This window comes from Penicillium chrysogenum (assembly GCF_028827035.1).
Source record: "Penicillium chrysogenum strain IBT 35668 chromosome Unknown utg000004l_segment0_segment0, whole genome shotgun sequence".
NCBI lineage: Eukaryota > Fungi > Ascomycota > Eurotiomycetes > Eurotiales > Aspergillaceae > Penicillium > Penicillium chrysogenum.
The window spans coordinates 262,532-284,718 of record NW_026622752.1 but is presented as its reverse complement, the minus strand read 5'-3'; the positions used below and the strand labels follow the sequence as shown (position 1 = coordinate 284,718).

The following is a 22,187-nucleotide window of genomic DNA, read 5'->3' as shown; positions in this document are numbered from 1 at the left end:
ATGTTGACGGTCTCCTTTTTATACTTGTACTGAGGGATCTTTTTGTTTCGATGTCTTTTGTCCTGTCTTGCGCAGCATTTTTATTGTTCTTTCGTGGTTTTTGAACTCGTTCTTTTTGGCGTGTTTGTATATCCGCTGCTCTGTTTTTGTCAATTTCTTAGCCTGGGTGTATGCCTTCATTATATTGACACAATTACACTGCTGTTCTGACTGGATTCTTGGATCGACTTGCAATTGCTTTCAGCGAACAATCTAGAGATGGAATGAAAGATATCGGATTGAAAGAGCGTGGTTTCTCATAAAAAAAAAAAGTGTCTGATGATGTATAGAAAGGGGTATCCAGGGTATATCAATAGTAAACAAAGCAAAACAACCAGCGCCAGTATCTAATCCAGATAGGTTTCCTCTATCCAGTTGGGTCTCCCCCAGGAACACAAAGACCAATGCGCCAAAAATAATCCCGGTGAGCATAAAACAGCTCCCAAAGCCGATACCTCGCCGGTATATGAGACCAATTCCACCGGAGAGGCGATAATCTATCCTGGCAACCAGCAATATCTGAACTCTCCCCTCCCAAAACAGCCTGCTCCTCAGACACACCATCACCGTCACCATCACCGTCACCGTCACCATCACCATCACCATCACCATCACCATCACCATCACCATCACCATCACCATCACCATCACCATCACCATCACCATCACCATCACCATCACCATCACCATCACCATCACCATCACCATCACCATCACCATCACCATCACCATCACCATCACCATCACCATCACCATCACCATCACCATCACCATCACCATCACCATCACCATCACCATCACCATCACCATCACCATCACCATCACCATCACCATCACTCGACCGACACCCCTCCCCACCAGAACCAGCCAACCCAACAGGAACATTCAAATCCCGATACAGCTCAACCAAAACCCCCTCCACCCCCCCCCCGCAATACACCCCGGATCCACCGCACCAAGACAATGAACCACATCCTCCCTACGCGGCGGCAACCCCTCCCTCTTAATAAAAACCTCCCCAGCATGAGGCTGATATCCCCACTCAGCAAGCGGGAGCATAGGAACCGGATCCCCGACATGCGTCACACGACGAAAACGCATACCCCCATCAAGGGGATCAAGCGGGGGAATCGATATCCCATCCCCGAGCCCGAATTGCTCATCGATGAATGCCGCCAACGCCCCGTTCCCAATCATCGGCTCCCCGAACGTCGTGACTGTAACATCCCAGCCTTTCAGACGCATCTCGAGGCCGGCTAGGGCGGCGACTGCGCCGCCGAGGGAGTGGCCTACGAGGGTTATGGCGTAGTCTGGGTATTTTTGGCGTAGGATGGAGATCTGTGGGAGGATTGTGGGTCGGGTTTCGAGCCATGAGCGCATGAAGCCCGCGTGGACGGTGCAGTTTTCGCAGTGTGGGCTTGTTGGATTCGGGGTAGTGGTGGTATTTTCTTCCGGGTCTGGGTAGGGGATGTAGGCTTGGGGGTAGGCGGAGAGGTCGATTATGGTATTTGTTATTGAGTACGTGCCGCGGAAGGCGAGGATGATTTGTTTGGAGGAGGGACTGTGGGAGAGGGCTATGTAGCCGCATGAGTCTGATAGGAGGAGGCCGGTGTTCCAGGTCTGCGGGGTGGGTTGGGTTGGGTTAGTGGTTTGTGTCTTGGAGATAGTGCTTGGTTGGAGGTAACTCACGGTTACTAGTTCTAGATCTGGGAACTCGATGCAGCGGCTGAGGCACTGGAATGGTTGGTGTACTCCTGTTGTGCCGACGCAGTATGAAATGTCCACTATCCGGGATAACTCTTCCAGGGAGTTGAATAGCTCGTTGGATACATGTATGGTCTTGCTCAGGGCTGTGGCAGGGCTCAGGGTACTGATGTATAGTAGTAAAGAGAGGAATAAAATGCTAGCCATGGCTTAACATGCTGAGTTGTGTAGGAAGGAAGGTAATCTTTAAGAGAACAAGAGCATGTGATGTGGAGACGTCCACGGGTGACTGGAATCCGGGGTAATTCCATTATGTCATCGCCTTCCTCATGTCGATCACCTGGGCAGTCTTGGAAGGCACGAGGGGAGCATGTCTAGGAAGGTATACGGGCATGGATCGGCTCTTGTCTCTGCTAGAGCCACGGGTATCGCCGGCAAGATGGGATTTCGGGATAACTTCCATATTGACTGCAATGTTCAATAGTATTGCGGGATGGACATTCTATGCTTATTTATTTGTGTCTTACTTTATTGACTTCAATATCCTACACTGTTACGGGTGACAAATATTCTTCGCTTTATTTGTACTCTTTATACAAATCAGACATTCCAGATAACAACACGACCGTCGACACCGCTCGCTGTAACAATATGTTAGTTTCTCGTAGGTCGTAGGTTTTCAGGAGGTAGATCTTACTGCTGAACGAGCTCACAACCCCGTTGGCTTCTTCGTGGGCCCGGATGGTGTGCACAGTGTTCTGGTGGGTAGACTTGAGCTTGGTGTCCGCCTGGGCCTGGCCCTTGAGATCCATCTGCCGGAACATGTTCAGAGCAGACTCCTCACGGGCACCCCGGACTTCTCCAGCCTTATTCTCCAGAGAGCCGGCAAGTTGCCATCCGTTCTCATCACCGCAGAAACGGAAGGGCTCACAGTCCTAGATACGGTTAGCACGAGCCGATATTACTAAAAGAAAGATATGACGCACATGTCCAGCTGCAATGATCTCAGTCTCGCCGTTCCAGATAAGGCTGTTGAGAGGCAGCAAACGGGTAGCAATGTTCAACATCGCCCGCGGGGGGGCTGCTCCGGAGCGCTGGGGTATACGACAGTCACACTGCTGTCGTGTCCAGTGAAGGCGAGCGCACTACCACTAGGAGAGAAGGCAACACCCTGGATCCAACCAGCGGTATCATTCAAGTATTCGCCACAGATGGTGTTGAAAGGAAGGCGCTCTCCCCACGCACTGGGCTCCGGGCGGGTATCAATACCCTTGATGAAGCTCGAGAAGACTCGGGCATGAGAATCGGTCGATCCGGCTGCCAGCAGGACGGAGTTCGGGTGCCACGCCAGGGTTGTAATAGTGCTGCGGATAGGCTTCTTGAGGTGCTTCGAGATCCACCAGTCGTTCTCCTCCTCGAAGTAGCAGACTGCAATCACTCGAGCGCCGGAGCCGACGGCGAACTTCTGCTCCGATGGGGACCAGCGCACAAATGTGGCGGCACGGTTGATTCGGAGAAGGACCAGGGTGGGTTTCCATCCGGTGGGGGTCTGCTCCCAAACGTAGGCATTGCGGTCTATAGAGTGAACATCTGTCAGGTATTGTACATGGTATAGTAAAAGGAGATTTATAAAACGTACCCTGCGAGCAAGTGACAATTCGGCCACTGTTTGGGGCAATGTCAACGCTGGTGACAGTCTTCTCGTGGCCCTTAAGCTCATCGCTCAGCGCGAACTTGTTGCCTGATTGTTGATACAGCTCCACATTGTTCTCCCGAGCGACAGCAAGTGTCTTCTTGTCGGATGAGAACGAGTGGTCTGCAATTGGTGCGTGGAAGAGATGGTGAACCTGGTGAGCAGCCATATTTGAGATAATAACGACAGGAGGGTCTCTCTACCGTCGTGCTTGTGTACTTAGTTGTAGTTGCGGGACCAGGAGGGGAGCTGGGGGATGACGGCGGTGCTTAGTAAGGACATTCATCACATGACCCCAAGCTACTTTTAACTATGTCGAGGTTTTGAGCCGTGGACACAGCACGCGATTGAGCTTCACTTTCCCATCGTTGTCCCATTTACTCTCTTAACCAGACGACAGCGTACCCGACATTTCTAATCGTCTGAGAAATGGCTTCAAAATCTCTACCTGCCCGTGGAGGTCCTGACAGCAAGGCCGTTACTCCCGGCGCTCCTAACCAGACGTGAGCTTGCCCTTACAAGCACAGGAGACTGTCGCGCATTGTTGCTAACAATTTTTAGACTCTACTGCACAAATTTGCCCGACAAAAGAATTCAGAAAAATGATATCCGGACGGCACTTTATTCCCTATTCTCCACATACGGCACCGTTCTCGACGTCGTGGCCATGAAGACGAGCAAAATGCGAGGCCAGGCCCATATTGTGTTCAAGGATGTCCAAGCTAGTACGCAAGCACTGCGCGCTTTACAAGGATTCGAGTTCTTCGGGAAGCAGATGGTATGTTTTCATCTCCCTTCTCTTGTCGCAAACCCTGCTCAATCGGTGGATGTTTAGAAAATCGTGTACGCCAAGGGATCATCAAATGTCATTTCCAAACTTCGTGGCACATACGTTGCGCCAGTTGAGGCTGCACAAGCCCCAGTCATCACAGACCTCCAAAAGTCTATCTTCAGTGGTCCTCCGGGTGCACTCCCTCCACGACCCACGGCCGGTGCCAATGGAGAGACTCATGGCTTGAAGCGACCGCGTGAAGAGGAAAGCGATAACGAAGAGGCTCCGATGGACGAAGATAGCGACGTGCCTATGGAAGCTTCCTCAGATGAGGAGTAAACTTATGAATGGGACTGAAAGAGCCGAAGAGACATGAAGTTTTCGATTTACATTTGATTTTTTTTTTATTCCCCAGCGTTTTAAGCATATGAAAAAGTATTGGCTGGTACTTCGAGTGAGTATTTACCATAATATGACATATCTGACATTGATTCTATATTAGGCGCCCTGCTTTTGGATGAGACAGGCCCATGTGAAGCTGCGTGTTATTCAGCTTTGTAAGGGCAGCTTCTGAAATGGGTTCAGATGCTTCGTCCAATCGGAGTAGACATCGTAAGGTACTCTATGATTTATGTATCGGTGGAATGAAGTCCACTTCGTCATCTACAAGTGTCTTGTGATATGGATATGCTATCATGCTATCTCAGGCTGCTAATCCTCTCCACTGTAAGACTTCTTTTAAACCTCTTTCCTACCGTATATACTGCTACGCGGCGTCGTATGTATCTCTGACTGATACAACGTCTGTGTCTTTATACGGCCATGGATATATAGAATCCCACACCTATACTATAGGATGTTGTTGTCGACTTTTACCTCAGGCTGACCCTCAAGGGCTCTTCCCAGGCGCGGGGAGGTGGTTTTATGATCACACCCAGTATCATGAACCAGGCATACCTCACTTCCGCCACTCTAGCCGTTCTGTATAAGGTCGCTCCGTATAAAGCCCCGCCATCAAACCAAGGAGCTAACTAGGCTATAGGACTTCGCTATCGAGTCAATCGGCAGTAGTAGTTCCTCCGATCCTCCTATTTCGTCCTATTTTTCCCGTCTCGCCCTTTTACTTAGTCGTGGGGGCTTTATATCTAGCTTTGTAGGCTGTCTTCCACTCCGTGCACCTTCTTTTACTCTAGTTTTAATCGGGTAGGATATATATAGGTCCTTTCTTTGGAACATTGCCCTAGTTATACCCCGGTCTGCGTACTTTTTAGACAGCGAGTCTACTCGATCAATCATTATCTGCCGCCGTATAGTGGCCCGGCAGAAGTTTTGAGTTCTATCGTTATTCTATCAGCATAAGGCCCTCCCGAAGCTATAGGATATGTAGGCAATGTACATACACTAAACGGTAGAGCGCTAACTGTCTCTCACTTTCTGGCTAAGCGCCTCTATATTTCTAACAGATATAATATCGTGTCTTTATATGGCCACCAGGCTATTATTGGTTTACTACATATGACTATCCATTTGTTTTCTTACGTTCTCTGACTTGATTCTTAGTCTCTCCGCCATTGGCCGTAGTGGAACCTGCTTCCTCTCCAGTTCCTATGTAGGCTAAGCATAGAGCTCGCGTGGGACGTGCAGGTTCACGCAATGACCTACAAGGCCGAGCCAGATGAGGAGATATGACCCAGGAGTGACGTTCTGTGCGTCTGCAATGTTCGCCATGGCATCCGCAGTGTTGCATGGGTGGACAAAAAAGGCCGGGGCGCCAGAGTCAGGATGGTACTACAAGAAAAAACAAGACATGAGCTCTTGTCACGAGGTTCCGAGAATGCACCTACACCCATGCTAATCCCACCCATTACACCCACACTCTTCAATTGTTGCCTGTACTGTTCCGGCACCACATACTGGTAGACTTCGTCTAGTCCGAGTGGGCCGTGGTTGTGCCACCTCAGGCCGAAGTACAAGACGGGGACCTGATATGTGGGGGACAACAAGATATCATAATCGATCTGTAAACTGGGCTGGGGTTTGGCGCGAACGAGAGCTTCCTGCGGTGAAGAGTCAGGACAGGTGGACACGTCCCTTGGGGGCCAGAGCTCTGCAGACCGGATCCTCATCTTCCTGTGATTCTTCAAGGTCCAGCGCTGGGGCTTCTAGCGGGCTGGGGACATCAACACGTTTTGTTATTCTGAGGCTGGTTCCATCTGGCTAGTTTCATCCAAACCATATGTTCCCATCAGTTCTTCATTCAATACATACATAAGGAACCAGATAAGGTTTAATGGTTCATGCATAAAAAAAAAAGGGATACCTTTGTGAGCAGTCGAATGGCGGACCAGTCAATATGTTGGGCTGAAGTGCATCGATCAGCGAGATCTTGACATGCACCCTCAAACTCCGACTGTGTCAGGAAGGGAAATGCAGAGCAAAATGCAGCCATGCGGCTGGAGGAGGCTATTCCTCCGTACCCAGTGTCCGGATGCAGATGCTCAGCTGTGAACGCGGTGTGCCAGGATACAGGTTTAAGAGTAAGCCTGACCTGACTTGTTGTTATACGTCAAATCAGAAATACCGGAAGATAAATCCAATATTGAAAAAGAGAAAACGAGAAAGAAAAGCTGATTGCGGTGGACCGGATATAGAAGGGGAAGAAGAAAAACAATGGAGTTGTGGAAGATTACTAGGTGTGCCAAGAGGTATCTGGTACTTTGTTGATGTATGGTTGTTGTATATTAAATTTAAGTACTGAATACCTCTATGCCCCGGTTGCGGTAGAAGGAGGCGGTACCTTTTTCCTTCTGTCCCGCGTGGAGATATTTTCCTCTTTCTCCTGCAACTGCATGCAGCTTCATCTGATGCAAGATGTGCGTATAGAAAACTTTTGTGGCGAAATGCTTGCGTCTTCTTTTGTTTCTAGCGTTTAGTTGCATATACACTTCGTTTGTCTGATTCTCTCTCTCCACTTCTTATGTATCGTATGTTCCCCCTTCCCCAGCGACACTATTCCCCTCCCCCACCACTTTCTACTGTTATTTTCTTTTTTTCTTTTTTTCGTGCTTTTTTATTCTTTTTATATTTGCAATTTGTCTATAATCTTAATATCTGATTGTGTATTTGCCGATTTTGATCTCCCCCTGGTCTACCAACCTCCCCGGAAAAACAGAGATCGTAAAATCTTGAAATCATCAAATCCTGCTTTGTGAAGCAAGAAAGGGACTCCCCGGCTTCCAAGATTGGTTATTTGCCTCTGACGTTACCTCAATCCTGCGCATCATCTGTCTTCCATCTCTCCAGTCCAACCAATTCCTGTATTGCACCCAATCTGAAACACGGACCATCATCTCCGGGATTGTTGGAGAAACCGGAGCCGCCAATCGTACACTCAATTCCAATCCCAGCGGTTGCACGAGCTTGGGGCTCGGATTGCGTCCTCTGTGGGCAATCAGGGCGTGGCTTGACGTCAGAAGTCCGGGGTGCGATCTAATCAGAAAAGCTCTATCGGGTCAAGCTTGGAAATCCCAGAGCTAGGTCACCCCGTCGTGCGGGGGAACAGTGCTCGCCAGGCTGTCACCAAGCCCTTATTCTACTTGTATATCATTCTCGCCATCTTCCCTGCACATGCCCGGTTGGATCTGGCCAGAGCAAATCCGAATCTACCTGCATTGCATCTGCTTTTGAAGTCATGGGCAACACTCACTCGATCAAAGCCAAAGATGAGACCTACCGCTCCAACCGCCTTTCAAAGCCCTTGACGAAAAAGTTTAATGCCGGTCCAAGTTCCCAACGCCCCGAAACAGACCTCCCGACGCTCAATTCAGGACTTATAGGGTGGCAAAACCCTTGGGTTGGCAACAGCATCTCCAGCGCCCCTGTGGAAAAACGGGGCAGTTATCCCAAGAAAGCTGAGATCCCACCTACCCTTTTTGAAACAGAGTCGTCCGAAGAGAGCCCGGCTGAGGATCGAACCTTGGTATATGAACAGAGTCCCACGCAGCGCCATCTAACCCGCCCAAGCCTGTTGAGCGCAAGCTCTTCGAGAAGGACATCGTACCAGTCCGAAACTTGTTCATCTTCCCAATCCTCGCCTCTTTACGAACAGCCACCAAGGCGGGCCAGTTCGACTCGAACTCCCCTACAGAGACACAACAGCGCTGTCTATGAAACCCACATCGGGGATGCGACATCTTCCAACACCCACTTCTTGGTTGGCAACCAACGGTTTTCATTAACGCGTCGGCGATCGCTCCTGACACGACCTGGGGTTGCCACAAGACGAACAGCAAGCGCAATTCGGCGCGTCCCATCGCCCATTGGAGAGCCTGAATGCCCGATCGAGGATCCGACAGAGTCAACAGTTTTGCAATGGCCATTGCCTTCGACCCCTAGATCGCTGCGTCTACCATCCCCAGTGCGGCCGCCGAGTCCGATGGATGCCCGGTATACTCAGCTCGGGGCACTGAAGTTGGGGTCTTTGCGGGTTGTAAACGGCTCGGCCTCGCCATGTCCGAGTGAACGCGTTCCTCTGGATGGGCCCTGCGCTTCAGGTTCTGGGCTTGGCCTTGAGAACATAGAAGTTGTAGGGCCTAGCAGGGGGTCGACACTGGAGATTCCATCCTTACCGGACGTGAAGAAAACGGACGATGTTCCGGGCAGTCCATTCTCTTTCGAAAAGTCCCCAACCATCACAGTCCAGCCTCGAACAAAATCATTGTCTTCTGGAGATCCAGAAGATGAGGGAATTGCCCTCTTCGACGATACGAGAATCCAGTTGGAGAAAGGTGTTATGGACGCTGGTCTTACCCGGAGCACGTCCCAATCCCTCAACAAGTCCGACAGTGGCTACAGCTCTGCCACCTCAGTCCACTCCATACAACGGAGCCGGACTCACAGTTCTTCTGGTTCACAGACGTCTAGCTCTTGCGGTGCAGACAGCTCAAAGAACGTTTGTATCCCGAAAGACTCGGCTTCAGGTCGATCAGTCGATCAAGTGCAGCGTCCTCTGAGCCTGCAGACAAAGCCGGAGAACTACTCAAGGTTGTATCCAGCCGCTGCTCGCTGGTACGATTCGAGCGATCCGAACCCCCTCGCTCCGTCGCGATCGCGTCGGTCAACTTTGTGTGCGCCCCGATACACGGAATATTCTTCGCCGCGTGAATCCCTGTTCGAGGTCACGTCTACCACTGTGGTCTCCGCTCCACACCAGACTCCAAAAGGCTTTACCAGGGGGCCTTTCTATGGAGATCGATTGTCCTTGGGCTCGTTTGATCTTGCATCCTCTACAGGGTCTGCCGCGACTGGGGATTCACAACTCAGTCGCCAACAGTCAACTACCGAAGCCAAGGAGCGGCTTCGCAGATCGACCTCCGAGTATCAAATCCATGAAGAGTACAATGCGCAACTCTCCCGATCCAGAAGCCGACGGGGAAGTCGCATCTGGAGCAAGAAACCAGGTGTTGATGTTCCTCCGCTACCCACTGTCGCGGCCCCAGGATATTTGCAGGATGACCTTGATCTTGATGCTGAATTAACACCCTCTGAGCCGATGCGAGGCCGGTCTCGGAGTCGAAACAATGATCATCCCCGTCGTCGGTTGACGAAGGTCCGTCGCCAGACGGATTTGTGCCTATAATGACCTTTTTCTTTCTTTTGGTTATTGACATTTCTGGTAATGATTTTATTGACTATTCCCGTTTGGATGTTATTTTTATTTTGATCTTGGCTTGTTCGTCTATGGCGGCTACAAAAGTTCATTATGGAGTTGATGCGTTTTCTTTCAGGAGTTTAGGACACATTTTGGATATGGAGTCTTACTAGCTATACCCTTTTGGAATTGGAAGTGGAATTGGCGTGGTTAATATCTGGCGTTGAACAGGAAACCATGAATTCTGTATGCCATATACCATATGCTACTGTTTGGCAAATTTTAGGCTCTTGGCCCATTTAGTCTAGTCCGAAATGCATGCATATCCCCCTTGGGATACGATCTCAGTATTCGACTATCTTGCCTTATGCATCTTCTTCACCCTGTGGCTGGTCCAGTGGTCCAGGGCCTTTCCTGGATACGAAGTAAGGTTATCGAGTCAAGCAAGGGGGGGAATTACAAGCGCAGGGTCAATGTGGCTCAGTCCTCTACAGCCTACCAAATAATGCAGATGCATATTACCTGTCCCCATGGAATACAAAGTAAATATAATAAATGTCAATTTCGATTAATTATCATAGCAAAATCAGATCGTAGAAAAAACCGCAAGGAAAGAAACGCCACCCGAGATCCCCAATGCAATCATTATACCGAGTCATGGATTTCAAGCCAATACCAGCCATAAAATGATTTCATGTTTCAAATCACAGGATAGGAATCTTCTTCGGTGTAGGAGTCGGCTCCTTCGGCACAACAACAGACAAAACACCGTTCTTCAGACTCGCCCGAACAGAGTCCTGATCCACGCGCGCGGTGAAGCTAAAAGTGCGCTGGAAGTCGCCGACAGACCTCTCCTTAGCCCAGAAGTGAGGCTTGTCAGTCTCGGTTTTCTCGGTGTGCGAAGCGGAAGCAGAAGTAGTCTTGGAAGCAGCGGTGTCGGCTGAGCTAGTTGATTCTGCATCCTCGTCTTCGACTGTGGCTTGGTGCCAGCCTGCAGGGGATGAGCTGCGGCTTGAGGTGGCGTCGTTGTTGCCGTTGTTGTTGTTATACTCGCGGTCTGTGTGGCCCTTGATCACGAGTGTGTGGGGATCGGTGAATTCGATCTCGATGTTGCTCTGGTCCACGCCTGGCAGTTCGCCGTCTAGATGGTAGGCATTGGTGAACTCGCGCACGTCAAATGCTGGTGCGAAGGAACTGCGTGCTTGGAGCTTGGAGCACTGGTAGGACTTGGGACATTTGCGAGGCTTGTATTGGTTTGGGGCCTCGTAGTCGTTGAGGAGGAAGAGTGGCGAAAGACCGGATTGGGAGAAGAAGGCCATTGTTTTGGATTTGGAAGTTATTTGAGGTTGTAGGAAGGATAGAGAGTATCTGAGAGGCTTTGAAGATTGTGTTCTGATTGATTGTTCTGTTCTAATTGTCCTGGAATATCTGCCATTTTATATCTTTCTTGCTTGTATATGGTGTTGCTTATAGTCCAGGCGGAAGCATCCAGAAACTTGTGGGGCGTTCGACGAGCCGCCAGCAACTTCAAGGCACAACCACCCCATTCTATACATTCTATACACGAATAACTCCAATCTAATAATATTGCTCTGACAAATGCAATTTACACGGGTTTGAATAATCCATAATTGGTAATCTTGAACCTCGAAACTTCCAAGGGCTTCGCAATGAGTCAATAGTTGTACAGTAATATGGGCAGAACACTCCATGACAAAGCCATAATGACACAACAGTCTATGACAGTTATAGTTAGCTGGTTACTATTATACAAGATGCCTTCAAAACCAGGCCTCAATACATCCCATCCCTTTTGCCTTGTTCAACATGCTCGCAGGAATCCGTCCCGGGTGAAACCGGCGACCCTGGAGATCTCCGATTCTATATCAATAAGTAAACTGGTGGAGACAGGCGGCTGAAAGGGCGTGATACATACAAATCCAGCTGTGTAATTCGCCCTGAAGAAGTAAGATTCCGGGGTCTGGCCCCGTCCGCTCATCGGATATTGCGGATTCCCGGGGTAGCATACAACTCGAGCTGTCGATGGCCTTTGCGCAAGAGATATTCAATGGTGCTAAAGTCTTTCTTGTTCACCGAAAGATGCTTTTGGAACTCTGCCCTGTAGATGTCCCGTCTCAGCCGGATTGTACCGATATCTAGGGGGAACGCCGTCGGGAAAGGAAAAAAGGAAATGAAAGGAGAGGACAGGGGAATAGGCAGAGAGACAGATAGGCAATTGATATAGTCTTACCGGGCATATCTCTTGAAATTGATCCTGGAGTCCTACAATGAAGTAAGTATCAGTTGATGAGGTGAGAGGCGATAGAACCCACTTCAGGCTTATTTCGGATCTCTCGTAGGCATTTTCGGTATAGAGAGAGAACATCCCTCTGGAGACCGGAGAGTCTAGCCATTGTCTTCAATATGAAGAGAGAAAAAGCCTGCAAATCATTGGACGGAGCTGGGTGTGTTTCCCGCTCTGAGGAAAAAGAGGTCTTTTCCCGGCCGAGTGGAGATATCATATCAGACCCAGCTTCCCCTCGAACTTCCTCCAACTTCCCCATATTTCATATTCCACAATGTCTACTTTTACTGTGAGTTGAAGATCAACCTATATTTGAATACAAATAAATAGACAAAAACAATATACATACATACATACGCATATATATGCGTGTATATATATGGTCAACCAAGTGATGGAAAGTACTATTGCAACAACATATGCTGATTCCCTATATAGCGCCTCATCCGCTTCCTGGCCAAGGATGGCCAAATATATTACGGCGATGCCCTTCTTCCATCGGGAGTGAGCGATATCGCCAAAGCCACCAAGGCCAGAGTCATCCAGGGTGACATCTTTGGCCAGCACCGGATTACCGACCAGGTTGCAGATGTGAGAATGCTTCTCGCACCCCTGGCGCGTAAGGATATTGGCACAGTCCGATGTCTGGGTCTCAATTATGAACAACACGCCAAAGAGTCGAACATGCCTATCCCCAAGTATCCAGTGTTGTTCTACAAGCCCGTCACCTCGATTTCCGGACCTGGAGACGATATCCCCGTGGCCCAACTTGCCCAAGAGGGCGAGGGTCTGGATTACGAGTGTGAACTGGTCGCCGTTATCGGCAAAGAGGCCACTAATGTCACCGAGAGCAAGGCTCTGGACTATGTGCTGGGCTATGCTGTCGGCAACGATGTTTCCCACCGCGATTGGCAGATCAAGCGGGGTGGAGGCCAGTGGGGACTGGGTAAGGGCTTTGATGGATGGGCGCCGTTTGGTCCTGGCATTGTTTCTTCCAGTGTCATTGCGGATCCGAATAACCTGGCTATCTCGACCAAGTTGAATGGGCAGACGGTCCAGTCGTCCTCGACTAAGGATATGATCTTCGGCGTGGCTAAGACGATAGCTTTCCTGTCTCAGGGAACTACGCTCTTGCCTGGTGATCTCATCTTCACTGGAACGTAAGTACATCCCGATGAGAAAGAAAATAGCCGTTTGGATTTAATAGGCTGACTGTTTGACAGACCCCAAGGTGTGGGCATGGGCCGCAAGCCTGCTTTGTGGTTGAAGGACGGCGATCAAGTCGAGGTTTCGCTCGAGGGCATCGGGTCCTGTGTCAACCGCGTGGTCTTTGACAAGCCCAGCTCCAAGCTCTAAATTTATTTCCGTTGAACTTGCCTTGAGACCAGCGAACGGGTTGGCACTGGTTCAAGTTGTATATAACTACCTGTACGTTTCAGTCTTTGCAATTGATCATCGTTATTTGGACCCAAAAAATTATCTTTGCATCCGTAGTCCCGTGTGCATTACATGTAAAAGAAAAACATAAATTAGGATCTAAGCAGTCTGGGCGCCATATCCCCTGATTCTCTCGGCAAAGGCCCAGCTCTGACCCTGAATCTGCTCATCCTCCTTCAGGTCAATACCATCCTTCGTAATCACAGCTATCGAGTACTTGTCGGCACTTCGTGCATCGCGGTAGAACAGGACCTTCAAGCACTCCTTCAAGGCCTCGACGGCATCTTCCTTGCTGACTTGCTCAAGAGGGGTACCCTCGGGGAACTTGCGGCGCAGGATCGGAACCGCAAGATGAGCACCGAAGCCCGTAGCGAGATGAGGAGCAGAGAATGTTGTTCCGAGCAAATCTGCCGAGCTAAGGAAGGGCTCCCCTTGCCCATCAAAGCCTGCGACAAGGACGTGGTTCCACAGCGGGTTGAACTCGGAGCGTCGTTTGTAGAAAACCTTTGCAAGGTACGTGTGCAGGTTCTTGGCGTTGAGCATGTTGCCATGATGCGAGTAGTTCTCCTTGATATCCATGGAGTCTAGGAGACGGTCGAGATATTGCATGTCGGAAACGTCACCGCCAAAGCCAACCATTGCCTTATCGCCGAAATTACGCAGACGCTTCACGTCGGAGAAACGAGCCAGGGATCCGTAGGAGGCTATATTCATACAAATCATATCATGTCAGATGGCAATGCTAAGGAAACCGAACGGGATAATGGAATGGCATACCCAGGTTGTCGGTAGCTATAGCGACTCCGCCATTAAACTTGACGCCCACCACTGACGTTCCCGTCACTGCAGGGGATGAGGTATGGGCCTTAGGACCTGAGGTCTGCAAATATGAGTGATCGTAGGCACCGTAGACATCGTTCCTGGGCTGGACGGATAGTTAGCAACAGAGCAAGGACTGGGAAAGTTGTGCCACATACGCGGCCCCAAGCTTCAGGGAAGTGGTTCATAATGAATGAAGATGAATGGCAGCTTCAAGAGGGCTCAAAAAAGGGAGGTATATTGCAGACAAGGAGGGAAGACAACGGATGGATAGCACAGTAAAGTGATGACGATAGATGGGGAGCTATCTTAGGCAGTCGAGCTGACGGAGAGCTTGGCTGACTAAGATTCGCGGTCATCCAGCCCGGAGGATGTCGACCAACTATGTTATATATCCACTAACTAACTAAATACGACCCTCTAGAATTAGTTACACTATAATTGTGTATCTAAGTTTACTCTCGAGGTCTTAATACATGTACAACATACGCACTGTCGTCTAACCTGATTTGGTGCTCGTATTCGCTTCCTGAGGGACTTTCTTTGGTAGCATGCTTCGCCTCAAAACTTATGGACCTCTCGCATAATAAATAGATCTGCGGCCCCCGGCAGTACCTCACTCCGTTTAACAACCTTTCAATATCTATACTTATCTCTGGAGAATCTAATGTCTTCCCCGGGCTCAAGTCGTGCTGGGTCAACGGCATCTGCCCCTCCCATTGATGACAATGTCCCTTCGCGCGTGTATAACATCACCAATCAGTTCTTCCGCCGACACTATGACATCAACTCAGCAGATAACCAGCCTCTATTTTACGGCGAAGTATCTGAGTTCACCCCAAACAAGCCCGACCTTATTCTCCATGCTGGTACCAGCAGCAAAGGTCCAATTGTGGCCGTCTCCAAATTTGCTAAGTCGTCCGGCGATTACAAAATAGGCATTGGGAACACCGACGATGTGAACGCCGTCCAGTGGGAGGACATGACCAAGGAACTCATTCGCAAACCGAAATACCGCTTCGAAATGACAGTTCAATGCGAATCTGATCAAACTCAGAGTGGGAGGCGGTCATTCCTGTGGAAGCGAACACGTACCATTGGCGTTGAAGATTCAGCACCGTCTAAATGGACCGGTCAGAACTATAAGCTCGTGGATGAGCACACCGAGCAGCTTCTGGCCGTATTCTCAGGTGCGGCGGGGCTAGAAAGAGGTGGGAAACTGCAAATTAGAGTGGAATACGGAGAGGACTTTGATCGAATGGCTTTGGTTACTTGTTTAAGTTTGTATGAGAAGGCGAAGCGGCGCAAACACAGAGCCGGTGGTGGTGGTGGAGGAGGAGGAGGAGGAGGCTGAAACAAGCGTCATTGTTGCAATGTATGATCCACAAGTATGATAGTATACACGAGTCCAAGTGTGCGCTATGTCAATATGTCAATCAAAGCGTACTGTTGATCCTCTTTCCAGGACTCTTTTTAGAGTCATTGGATGTACCACCAGTATTTTGCTCCGAGATGGGCACATAGTCTTGGATTTTGAGCGAAGATAGAGAAGTTCTTCTTGAATCCTAGGATGCCAAAACGGAAGTTCCCATGTAGGGTAGGCAATTACTGCGTCACTGAATATTCGAAGCATTCAGGTAATGTGCTCCAGCCGCCCTTTCGGGTTATAATATGGAATGTCCGCATTTCTCGAAAGAAGATATGCCCGAGGTCGTTCGGCCATACCATCCGAGAGCTGGCACACTGTAAGGTCGGTCTTCGTGGTCTGGTTCCCGCTGAATGAATCCTCAAGCAGATCCAGTGACAAAATCAACCGAGCTTCGCTCGCCCGATGCCTTTTTCTCCTCCGATTGTTTACGGAAATCTTGCTGAGTCCTCAGGAGCTCTTCCTTGAAACCCCATTTGGGCAGATCGGAGGGATTCCATAGATCGGCTGGCAGCGATGTGTCGTATTGTGATTGCTCATTAATCCCAGCATGTTCCATCATCTTCTTCAGCAAGCTTGGATTCTTGAGCGACGACGAGCTGGCCAGTTTTGAGTTGAAGTGGACGCCTTGCTTTTTGAGCGAGAGGAAATGCTCGAATTTCGCGTTTGCGGCTGGGTTAGGAGACCCGGGAGGTGATGGTGGGATGTCTAGATTGGGAACGGGAGGGAGAGTGAGGTCTTGAACGAGACTTCGCGAAGCCGAGAAGGGAGATGAGCGTCCACTTGTCGAATGCTTGTCCTCCGAGAGGGGCGCCATGTCGATAGCAGCGGGGCCAAGGACGGGTCCTTCTGGGACTGAATCGCTCGCAACATGAGAGCGTGTCTCTTTTGGTTGATGGAGAGATGGTTTACGACCTGGGTAAATTGTCAGCGCCAATACTTGGAGCTTACTGGTCCCCCGGAGGGTTAAGATCCGGAGTATTAAGAGGCATGTTACCTTCGTTCTGGCCAGCTTGCGAGGCTATAGGTGGAATATCCTTGTTGCGCTGTTGCTTCGGGGTTAGCAGCTCCTAGGTGCTGCTCTTTCGGGGCTCAAAATACCTGAGAGCTGGGTGAATGACCCTTGCGCTCTGCCTCTCCCTCACTGCTGCTCTCATAGTCACCAAGACCAAGCATCACGCCGCAGTTTGTGTCCAAGTAGAAGTGTCGAGACTGAAGGAGATCAAGACAGCAGAATAAGCTCCAAGGTATGAGCAATCTTTCTTTCGAATCAGAGTATGACAACTTAACGTCCAGGAATAAACGAGGCAGCGAGAGTATATATCGAGCCCTCCAGGGCTCTCGGGGAGCTTGGACTTCTTACCTAATCAAAAGGCAGCTACCGCATCGCGTCAGACACCCAGCTTCTTTGCTCTCCATCTTCCAGAACTCCCCAATCTCAAGAATCTTTTACATCCAACACTTTAAATTTTCCTATCAGACTGCCGTGGTGATATTTTCTTGAAATAAAGCTCTATCTCTCCGAAGATGACGTCGCTCATGGGTAACCACTCTGGGACTATCGGATGCTCCTTCTCTGAGCCAACATCCGCTAATGTCAAACAACACTCGTTTTACCCGTAAGGAACGACTTGACCAAACCAAGCAGTAACATTGGCTAATTGTTACGCTAGTTACACCGATAATGGCGGTTCCACCCTCGGTATCACGGGTGCTGATTTCGCTATCCTCGCCGGCGACACTCGTTCCACATCAGGCTACAATATCAACTCTCGCATGGTCCCCAAAGTCTTCAAGATCGGCGGTGATGATGAGACCGGCGAGGGAGCTAATATCATTCTTTCTGTTGTCGGTTTTGCCGCCGATGGAAATGCTCTCAAGGAAAAGCTGGACACCATGGTGAGGATGTACAAGTACCAACATGGGAAATCCATGTCAGTGGGAGCATGTGCACAGCGATTGTCGACGATCCTCTACGAGAAGCGATTCTTCCCGTACTACGTACATGCTATTCTGGCTGGTCTGGATGAGGAAGGCGTGGGGGCTTTGTACAGCTACGACCCGGTGGGCTCTTACGAGCGGGAACAGTGCCGGGCTGCCGGTGCGGCATCCAGCTTGATCATGCCTTTCCTGGACAACCAAGTCAACTCCAAGAACCAATACATCCCTGGAAGCGGAGAAGGACATGCCCTTGTTCCCAAAAAGGCTGAGCCTCTGGACAAGGAAACGGCCACGAAACTTGTAAAGGATGCCTTTACAAGTGCCGTAGAGAGACATATCGAGGTTGGCGATGGTTTGCAATTGGTTATTGTTACCCGCGAAGGAATTGAGGAGGTGTTCCATGCCCTGAAGCAGGATTAGACTATTGGGACATGGTAGATCGAGGCCTTCTTATCGGGGGCGGGGCTCTTTTGTGATCAGTTGGTCACAAACACATAATCGAGATGAATGAAATTTCCATGAATTGATATCTTTACGTTATACGTCGTCATGCCTCTCTAAGGTCAAGGAAAAGAAAAAAGAAGACAGCGTAAAACCTGATGCACCTGAACGCCCACACCATGCCGGATGAGATAAATGAGTCGTGGAATCAGAAGCGTTCCTTCATTCGCGAGGCGACGGTCCGAAGGTTGCCATAAACCTTGCCCTATTTTGTGTTAAAAAGATTCCTTTTCAGGTTTATACGACCAGGACTTACCGGAGGGCTACCCAAAATCAAGCTGACAATCGCCTCTCGGGCAATGTGAATGTTCTTGAATCCACCCAGAATGTGAATCTTCTGGTCTGCAAGTACCACTCGTGTCCGACTGGCGTTTTCGATGGCAAACTTGGTCTTTCCATCCTTGCCTGCAATACGTCCAATAGCACGACCAAGATGTTCTCCGTTCAGAGTCTTCACATCCTTGATCTCGAAGGTCTGGATGTACAGATCATCAAGTCGGAGAAGGGCAATCGCATCGTCGAGATCGAAGCCAAGAGTGAAGGCCTTGACGAAATCAGCACCTTTTTGCAGAGCTCCCACATCGTTGGTAAACTTGGAGGTTCGCAATTCGACTGATCGGCTTTTGATGTTCATTCGCACTTGCAACTTGAGGTGCTCGACGATAGGAGGGCAGATCTTGGCCCAGCTCGCTTTAAGCGGGGTCATACGGTGCGGTGGGACAGGCACTTTTCGTGTTTCGATCCGATACGCAGTAGCCACGTCTTTGGCCGGGGTGAAGACAGGGCGACCTTCCTCGTCGATGCGCATTTCGCTGTCCCCGGCACTCTCAGCGACGGGGTTAATCGGAGCGTCCTCATTCGTGGCTTGAACATCGATCAAAACTTCATCATCTTGATCTATTGATTGTCAGCTATGAAGAGGAATTTGCAGATCAAGTCGAATACTAACCATGAGAGATGGTCTCAGGCTGAACCCCTAGGGGCTGCTCTGGCTGGCGAATAGCTGTAGGGGCCGACATTGTGTTGATTAAAGAATGAAGGTTTTTTTTTCCTTCATAAAATCTGTTATCGCAAAATTTAATCAGTTCCCCCTCACGGAAAAATGAAGTGTGGGCGGAAGGGAATTTTTTGATGCAAACATGACAAACTCCGATGATTTCATTCCGGTTCCTCGCAACTCTCGCAAGCTTGGAAGCTTCTTGTCAACAGGTCAACTGCTGTTCATAATACAGTGTGCCTGTCCTACCTTGTTGTCAAGTCTCTCATTCATGTCCAGTATGTAAAGACAAAGATGTCTGCCAATCTGGGACGCCGGCTGTACGCCCATATCTGGGACACAGCAAATCCAATTGTTGGTCGCATACGAATGAATCGCGTATCGGCCCCGGATGCTTATACCTCAAGATTATTCCTCGATTCGTCCCTTCCAAATCACTCGCGGCGTATTTCGACACTCCCAGCGAAACCGGCCCGCTTCACTAAAAGATTCGCTTCTGGTGGCTTCTTTGTTCTCGGCGTCTCGCCTACTTCCACTGCTGCGGACACAACTGCATCATGCATCATCTCCTCTCCCAAAATTGCCGCCCAGTATGTCTGGAAGCGAACTTTACATACCTCAGACGGCCATCAACGGGGGGAACAAGCTTCTAAAGACACTCATGAACGCAACGAAAATGACCGCCCCCAGACCCTTGGCCAATCCGGCAAAGATACATCCACCACACATTCACAAACCAAACTATCCCAAGACACTCAACAGTCAACTACGAACAGCCGCCACTTGATGGATCGCTTACCACATATGCCTCACCTACATCGGCCAACCAAAGAGGAGCTCTTGGCCGCAGCAACTGGGTTCTGGTCACGCCTCAAAGTACGATTTAAGTGGTTCTCTATAAGAAGTGTTCGTCCTTACAATTTGGATGAGATTGCTGCCCTATTCTCGTGGGTTTTGCTGGGCCACATCGTCTGGGTCGTCGTGGGAACTACCACTTTCTTCTCGCTTCTGATCCTCGCAATCAACACAGTCTTTGCTCAGGGTACGTCCACTTCTTGTTGCAGTAAGGCCTGGATACTAATGTGCTTGAACAGAAACATTGGCAGGGTGGGTAGGTAACTATCTAACCAAGTCTTCTGGAGTCAAGGTTGTTTTTGAATCTGCAATCGTGCCAAAATGGAAAAATGGCGTCATCACCTTCAAGAATGTCTTTGTGTCAAAACGACCAGGCCAAGGCGCCGGTCATGTCAGTAAGGGCTCGTCGAAGTCTGCGGCAGCCGCGGCTGCAGCTCGAGGTGACACTGGGCTCGAAGATTCCCAGGTAGTATCTGATGAAGAGGAAGATACTAACTACACACAATTTGATCTGTCGATCGAGACGGTCAACGTGACATTATCATTTACCAAATGGCTGAATGGAAAGGGCCCACTGCATGATGTTGAGGTGAAAGGCATACGGGGTGTCGTCGACCGTCGTCATGTTTACTGGCCGGAGGAGGACTTGGATCCTAAATCATATCGACATGAACATACTCCCGGTGACTTTGAAATCGACTCTTTCAAGATGCATGACCTGCTCGTCACCGTTTACCAACCGGACAACTTCCGTCCCTTCTCCGTTAGCATCTTCTCATGCGACCTCCCTCAGCTGCGGAAGCAATGGCTCTTCTACGATTTCCTCTCTGCTAACATGATGTCTGGGTCTTATGACAACTCTTTGTTCACAATCCACGCTCGCCAAACCCATGGATTTACGGGTATTCGGCAGGATAGCGAAGTGGATGAAGACGGCAAACCAAGCCCGTGGAAGAAACATAATAGGATTCGAGTCGACGGACTCAATATCGACCATCTCAACCGCGGTGTTGAGGGCCCTTTCTCTTGGATTCATGAAGGGACTGTAGATATTGTGGCCGACATCATGTTACCCGCAGAAAATGATGAGAGCTTGGCCAAGGTGATGGTCGATTTTTATGATCGGTTGGAAACCACTGTCACCACCAATCGTTACCCGGAGCCTCTATCTTCGTCGTCCAGTCCAGAATCAGAGACTGAGGATCGACGTTTCCTCGCCATGGATTTGCGCGTGCACCTCAACAACGTTCGGGCTGTAGTGCCCATCTTCACCCGGGATCTTTCTTACATCAACAACGCACTGATCCGTCCTATCGTTGCCTACATTAACTCCAAGCGCACCTTTATTCCCATCAATTGCCGCTTAGTCAAGCGCGTCGGAGATTTCGATGGAAGCTGGACCGTCTTTGACAGTGGCCTGATGGATGACCTGTCGGCTGCAGTAAGTACCTTTTCTTTTGTGTCCTACTATACCGATCATTGCTGATAACTTCTTCAGACCTACGATGCTTTTGCTCGAGATGTCGTGGATGACCAAGCCCGGAAAAGGCGGTTCAAGAAAGTCGGGTTTTGGTCCCTTCAGCTGGCCGCCCAGGCTATTTTCATGGGCATGGCTGGCAACATTGCCTAATTGTACTATTCTGTACCTCATTTGACTGGCGTTCCTTTTCTCTTCTCTTTCATTTGGTCTGTATTATACTCATTGCGGTCGCATTTACAGGAGTCTAGGTCATTTTTTTCACGATAGAATCCGTCTCAAACCAAATAGGAAACAGAAATCAAACCAGTCCAACTGTCCAAGTATGAGACGATTTCCAGGGGTCGCCCTGGACATCCAAAACATTATACACAGCAACTTCTAGTAGTTCTCAATCACTTTCATATCGCTCTGGTTCCACCACAGTTGTGCCGAATGCCGGGGCGGCTTTGTACTACAAATAGTCTATATATCCATTTCTTTATACGCGATGCACTTTTAATATGTAGAAAAGCAAAGGAAAAGACTGGAAAAGACTGGAAAGAAACAGAATACATATGATAGTATGATA

General features: G+C 49.5%; 14 protein-coding genes across 14 annotated transcripts; 6 read left to right on the top strand and 8 right to left on the bottom strand.

Moving 5' to 3' along the window:
• Positions 1–924: 924 nt before the first annotated feature.
• On the bottom strand, positions 925–1,950 carry N7489_006016 (lipase family protein; the record flags this gene model as incomplete). Its single annotated transcript, XM_056711766.1, has 1 exon — positions 925–1,950. The coding sequence occupies one exon, from the start codon at positions 1,948–1,950 to the stop codon at positions 925–927; it is 1,026 nt and encodes a 341-aa protein (XP_056565481.1).
• Positions 1,951–2,343: 393 nt separating this feature from the next.
• On the bottom strand, positions 2,344–3,605 carry N7489_006015 (WD40 repeat domain-containing protein; the record flags this gene model as incomplete). Its single annotated transcript, XM_056711765.1, has 4 exons — positions 2,344–2,384; positions 2,441–2,678; positions 2,849–3,318; positions 3,383–3,605. The coding sequence occupies 4 exons, from the start codon at positions 3,603–3,605 to the stop codon at positions 2,344–2,346; spliced, it is 972 nt and encodes a 323-aa protein (XP_056565480.1).
• Positions 3,606–3,865: 260 nt separating this feature from the next.
• On the top strand, positions 3,866–4,547 carry N7489_006014 (U2 snRNP complex subunit MSL1; the record flags this gene model as incomplete). Its single annotated transcript, XM_056711764.1, has 3 exons — positions 3,866–3,939; positions 3,998–4,214; positions 4,272–4,547. 3 exons carry the CDS (start codon positions 3,866–3,868, stop codon positions 4,545–4,547), a joined length of 567 nt encoding a protein of 188 aa, XP_056565479.1.
• Positions 4,548–5,822: 1,275 nt separating this feature from the next.
• Positions 5,823–6,657, bottom strand: N7489_006013 (ATG3/ATG10 family protein; the record flags this gene model as incomplete). Its single annotated transcript, XM_056711763.1, has 4 exons — positions 5,823–5,996; positions 6,053–6,265; positions 6,324–6,425; positions 6,529–6,657. The coding sequence occupies 4 exons, from the start codon at positions 6,655–6,657 to the stop codon at positions 5,823–5,825; spliced, it is 618 nt and encodes a 205-aa protein (XP_056565478.1).
• A 1,242-nt stretch (positions 6,658–7,899) lies between these two features.
• N7489_006012 (uncharacterized protein) lies at positions 7,900–9,846 on the top strand (the record flags this gene model as incomplete). The annotated part of the gene is made up of 1 exon (XM_056711762.1): positions 7,900–9,846. One exon carries the CDS (start codon positions 7,900–7,902, stop codon positions 9,844–9,846), a length of 1,947 nt encoding a protein of 648 aa, XP_056565477.1.
• Positions 9,847–10,562: 716 nt separating this feature from the next.
• Positions 10,563–11,177, bottom strand: N7489_006011 (Hsp20/alpha crystallin family protein; the record flags this gene model as incomplete). Its single annotated transcript, XM_056711761.1, has 1 exon — positions 10,563–11,177. One exon carries the CDS (start codon positions 11,175–11,177, stop codon positions 10,563–10,565), a length of 615 nt encoding a protein of 204 aa, XP_056565476.1.
• Positions 11,178–11,853: 676 nt separating this feature from the next.
• N7489_006010 (succinate dehydrogenase assembly factor 1) lies at positions 11,854–12,272 on the bottom strand (the record flags this gene model as incomplete). Its single annotated transcript, XM_056711760.1, has 2 exons — positions 11,854–12,014; positions 12,188–12,272. 2 exons carry the CDS (start codon positions 12,270–12,272, stop codon positions 11,854–11,856), a joined length of 246 nt encoding a protein of 81 aa, XP_056565475.1.
• Positions 12,273–12,437: 165 nt separating this feature from the next.
• N7489_006009 (fumarylacetoacetate hydrolase family protein) lies at positions 12,438–13,519 on the top strand (the record flags this gene model as incomplete). Its single annotated transcript, XM_056711759.1, has 3 exons — positions 12,438–12,452; positions 12,602–13,323; positions 13,387–13,519. 3 exons carry the CDS (start codon positions 12,438–12,440, stop codon positions 13,517–13,519), a joined length of 870 nt encoding a protein of 289 aa, XP_056565474.1.
• A 180-nt stretch (positions 13,520–13,699) lies between these two features.
• pre4 (proteasome core particle subunit beta 7) lies at positions 13,700–14,622 on the bottom strand (the record flags this gene model as incomplete). Its single annotated transcript, XM_056711758.1, has 3 exons — positions 14,578–14,622; positions 14,378–14,525; positions 13,700–14,304 (listed from the first exon to the last, which is right to left on the bottom strand). Exons 1-3 carry the CDS (start codon positions 14,605–14,607, stop codon positions 13,700–13,702), a joined length of 783 nt encoding a protein of 260 aa, XP_056565473.1. The 5' UTR covers positions 14,608–14,622.
• Positions 14,623–15,086: 464 nt separating this feature from the next.
• On the top strand, positions 15,087–15,773 carry N7489_006007 (uncharacterized protein; the record flags this gene model as incomplete). The annotated part of the gene is made up of 1 exon (XM_056711757.1): positions 15,087–15,773. The coding sequence occupies one exon, from the start codon at positions 15,087–15,089 to the stop codon at positions 15,771–15,773; it is 687 nt and encodes a 228-aa protein (XP_056565472.1).
• A 433-nt stretch (positions 15,774–16,206) lies between these two features.
• Positions 16,207–17,021, bottom strand: N7489_006006 (HCNGP domain-containing protein; the record flags this gene model as incomplete). The annotated part of the gene is made up of 3 exons (XM_056711756.1): positions 16,207–16,760; positions 16,843–16,891; positions 16,947–17,021. 3 exons carry the CDS (start codon positions 17,019–17,021, stop codon positions 16,207–16,209), a joined length of 678 nt encoding a protein of 225 aa, XP_056565471.1.
• A 351-nt stretch (positions 17,022–17,372) lies between these two features.
• Positions 17,373–18,206, top strand: prs3 (proteasome core particle subunit beta 6; the record flags this gene model as incomplete). The annotated part of the gene is made up of 2 exons (XM_056711755.1): positions 17,373–17,464; positions 17,519–18,206. The coding sequence occupies 2 exons, from the start codon at positions 17,373–17,375 to the stop codon at positions 18,204–18,206; spliced, it is 780 nt and encodes a 259-aa protein (XP_056565470.1).
• Positions 18,207–18,377: 171 nt separating this feature from the next.
• Positions 18,378–19,306, bottom strand: N7489_006004 (pre-rRNA-processing protein PNO1; the record flags this gene model as incomplete). The annotated part of the gene is made up of 3 exons (XM_056711754.1): positions 18,378–18,492; positions 18,544–19,184; positions 19,237–19,306. The coding sequence occupies 3 exons, from the start codon at positions 19,304–19,306 to the stop codon at positions 18,436–18,438; spliced, it is 768 nt and encodes a 255-aa protein (XP_056565469.1). The 3' UTR covers positions 18,378–18,435.
• Positions 19,307–19,578: 272 nt separating this feature from the next.
• N7489_006003 (mitochondrial distribution and morphology protein) lies at positions 19,579–21,769 on the top strand (the record flags this gene model as incomplete). Its single annotated transcript, XM_056711753.1, has 3 exons — positions 19,579–20,326; positions 20,379–21,580; positions 21,638–21,769. The coding sequence occupies 3 exons, from the start codon at positions 19,579–19,581 to the stop codon at positions 21,767–21,769; spliced, it is 2,082 nt and encodes a 693-aa protein (XP_056565468.1).
• Between the last annotated feature and the right edge of the window lie 418 nt (positions 21,770–22,187).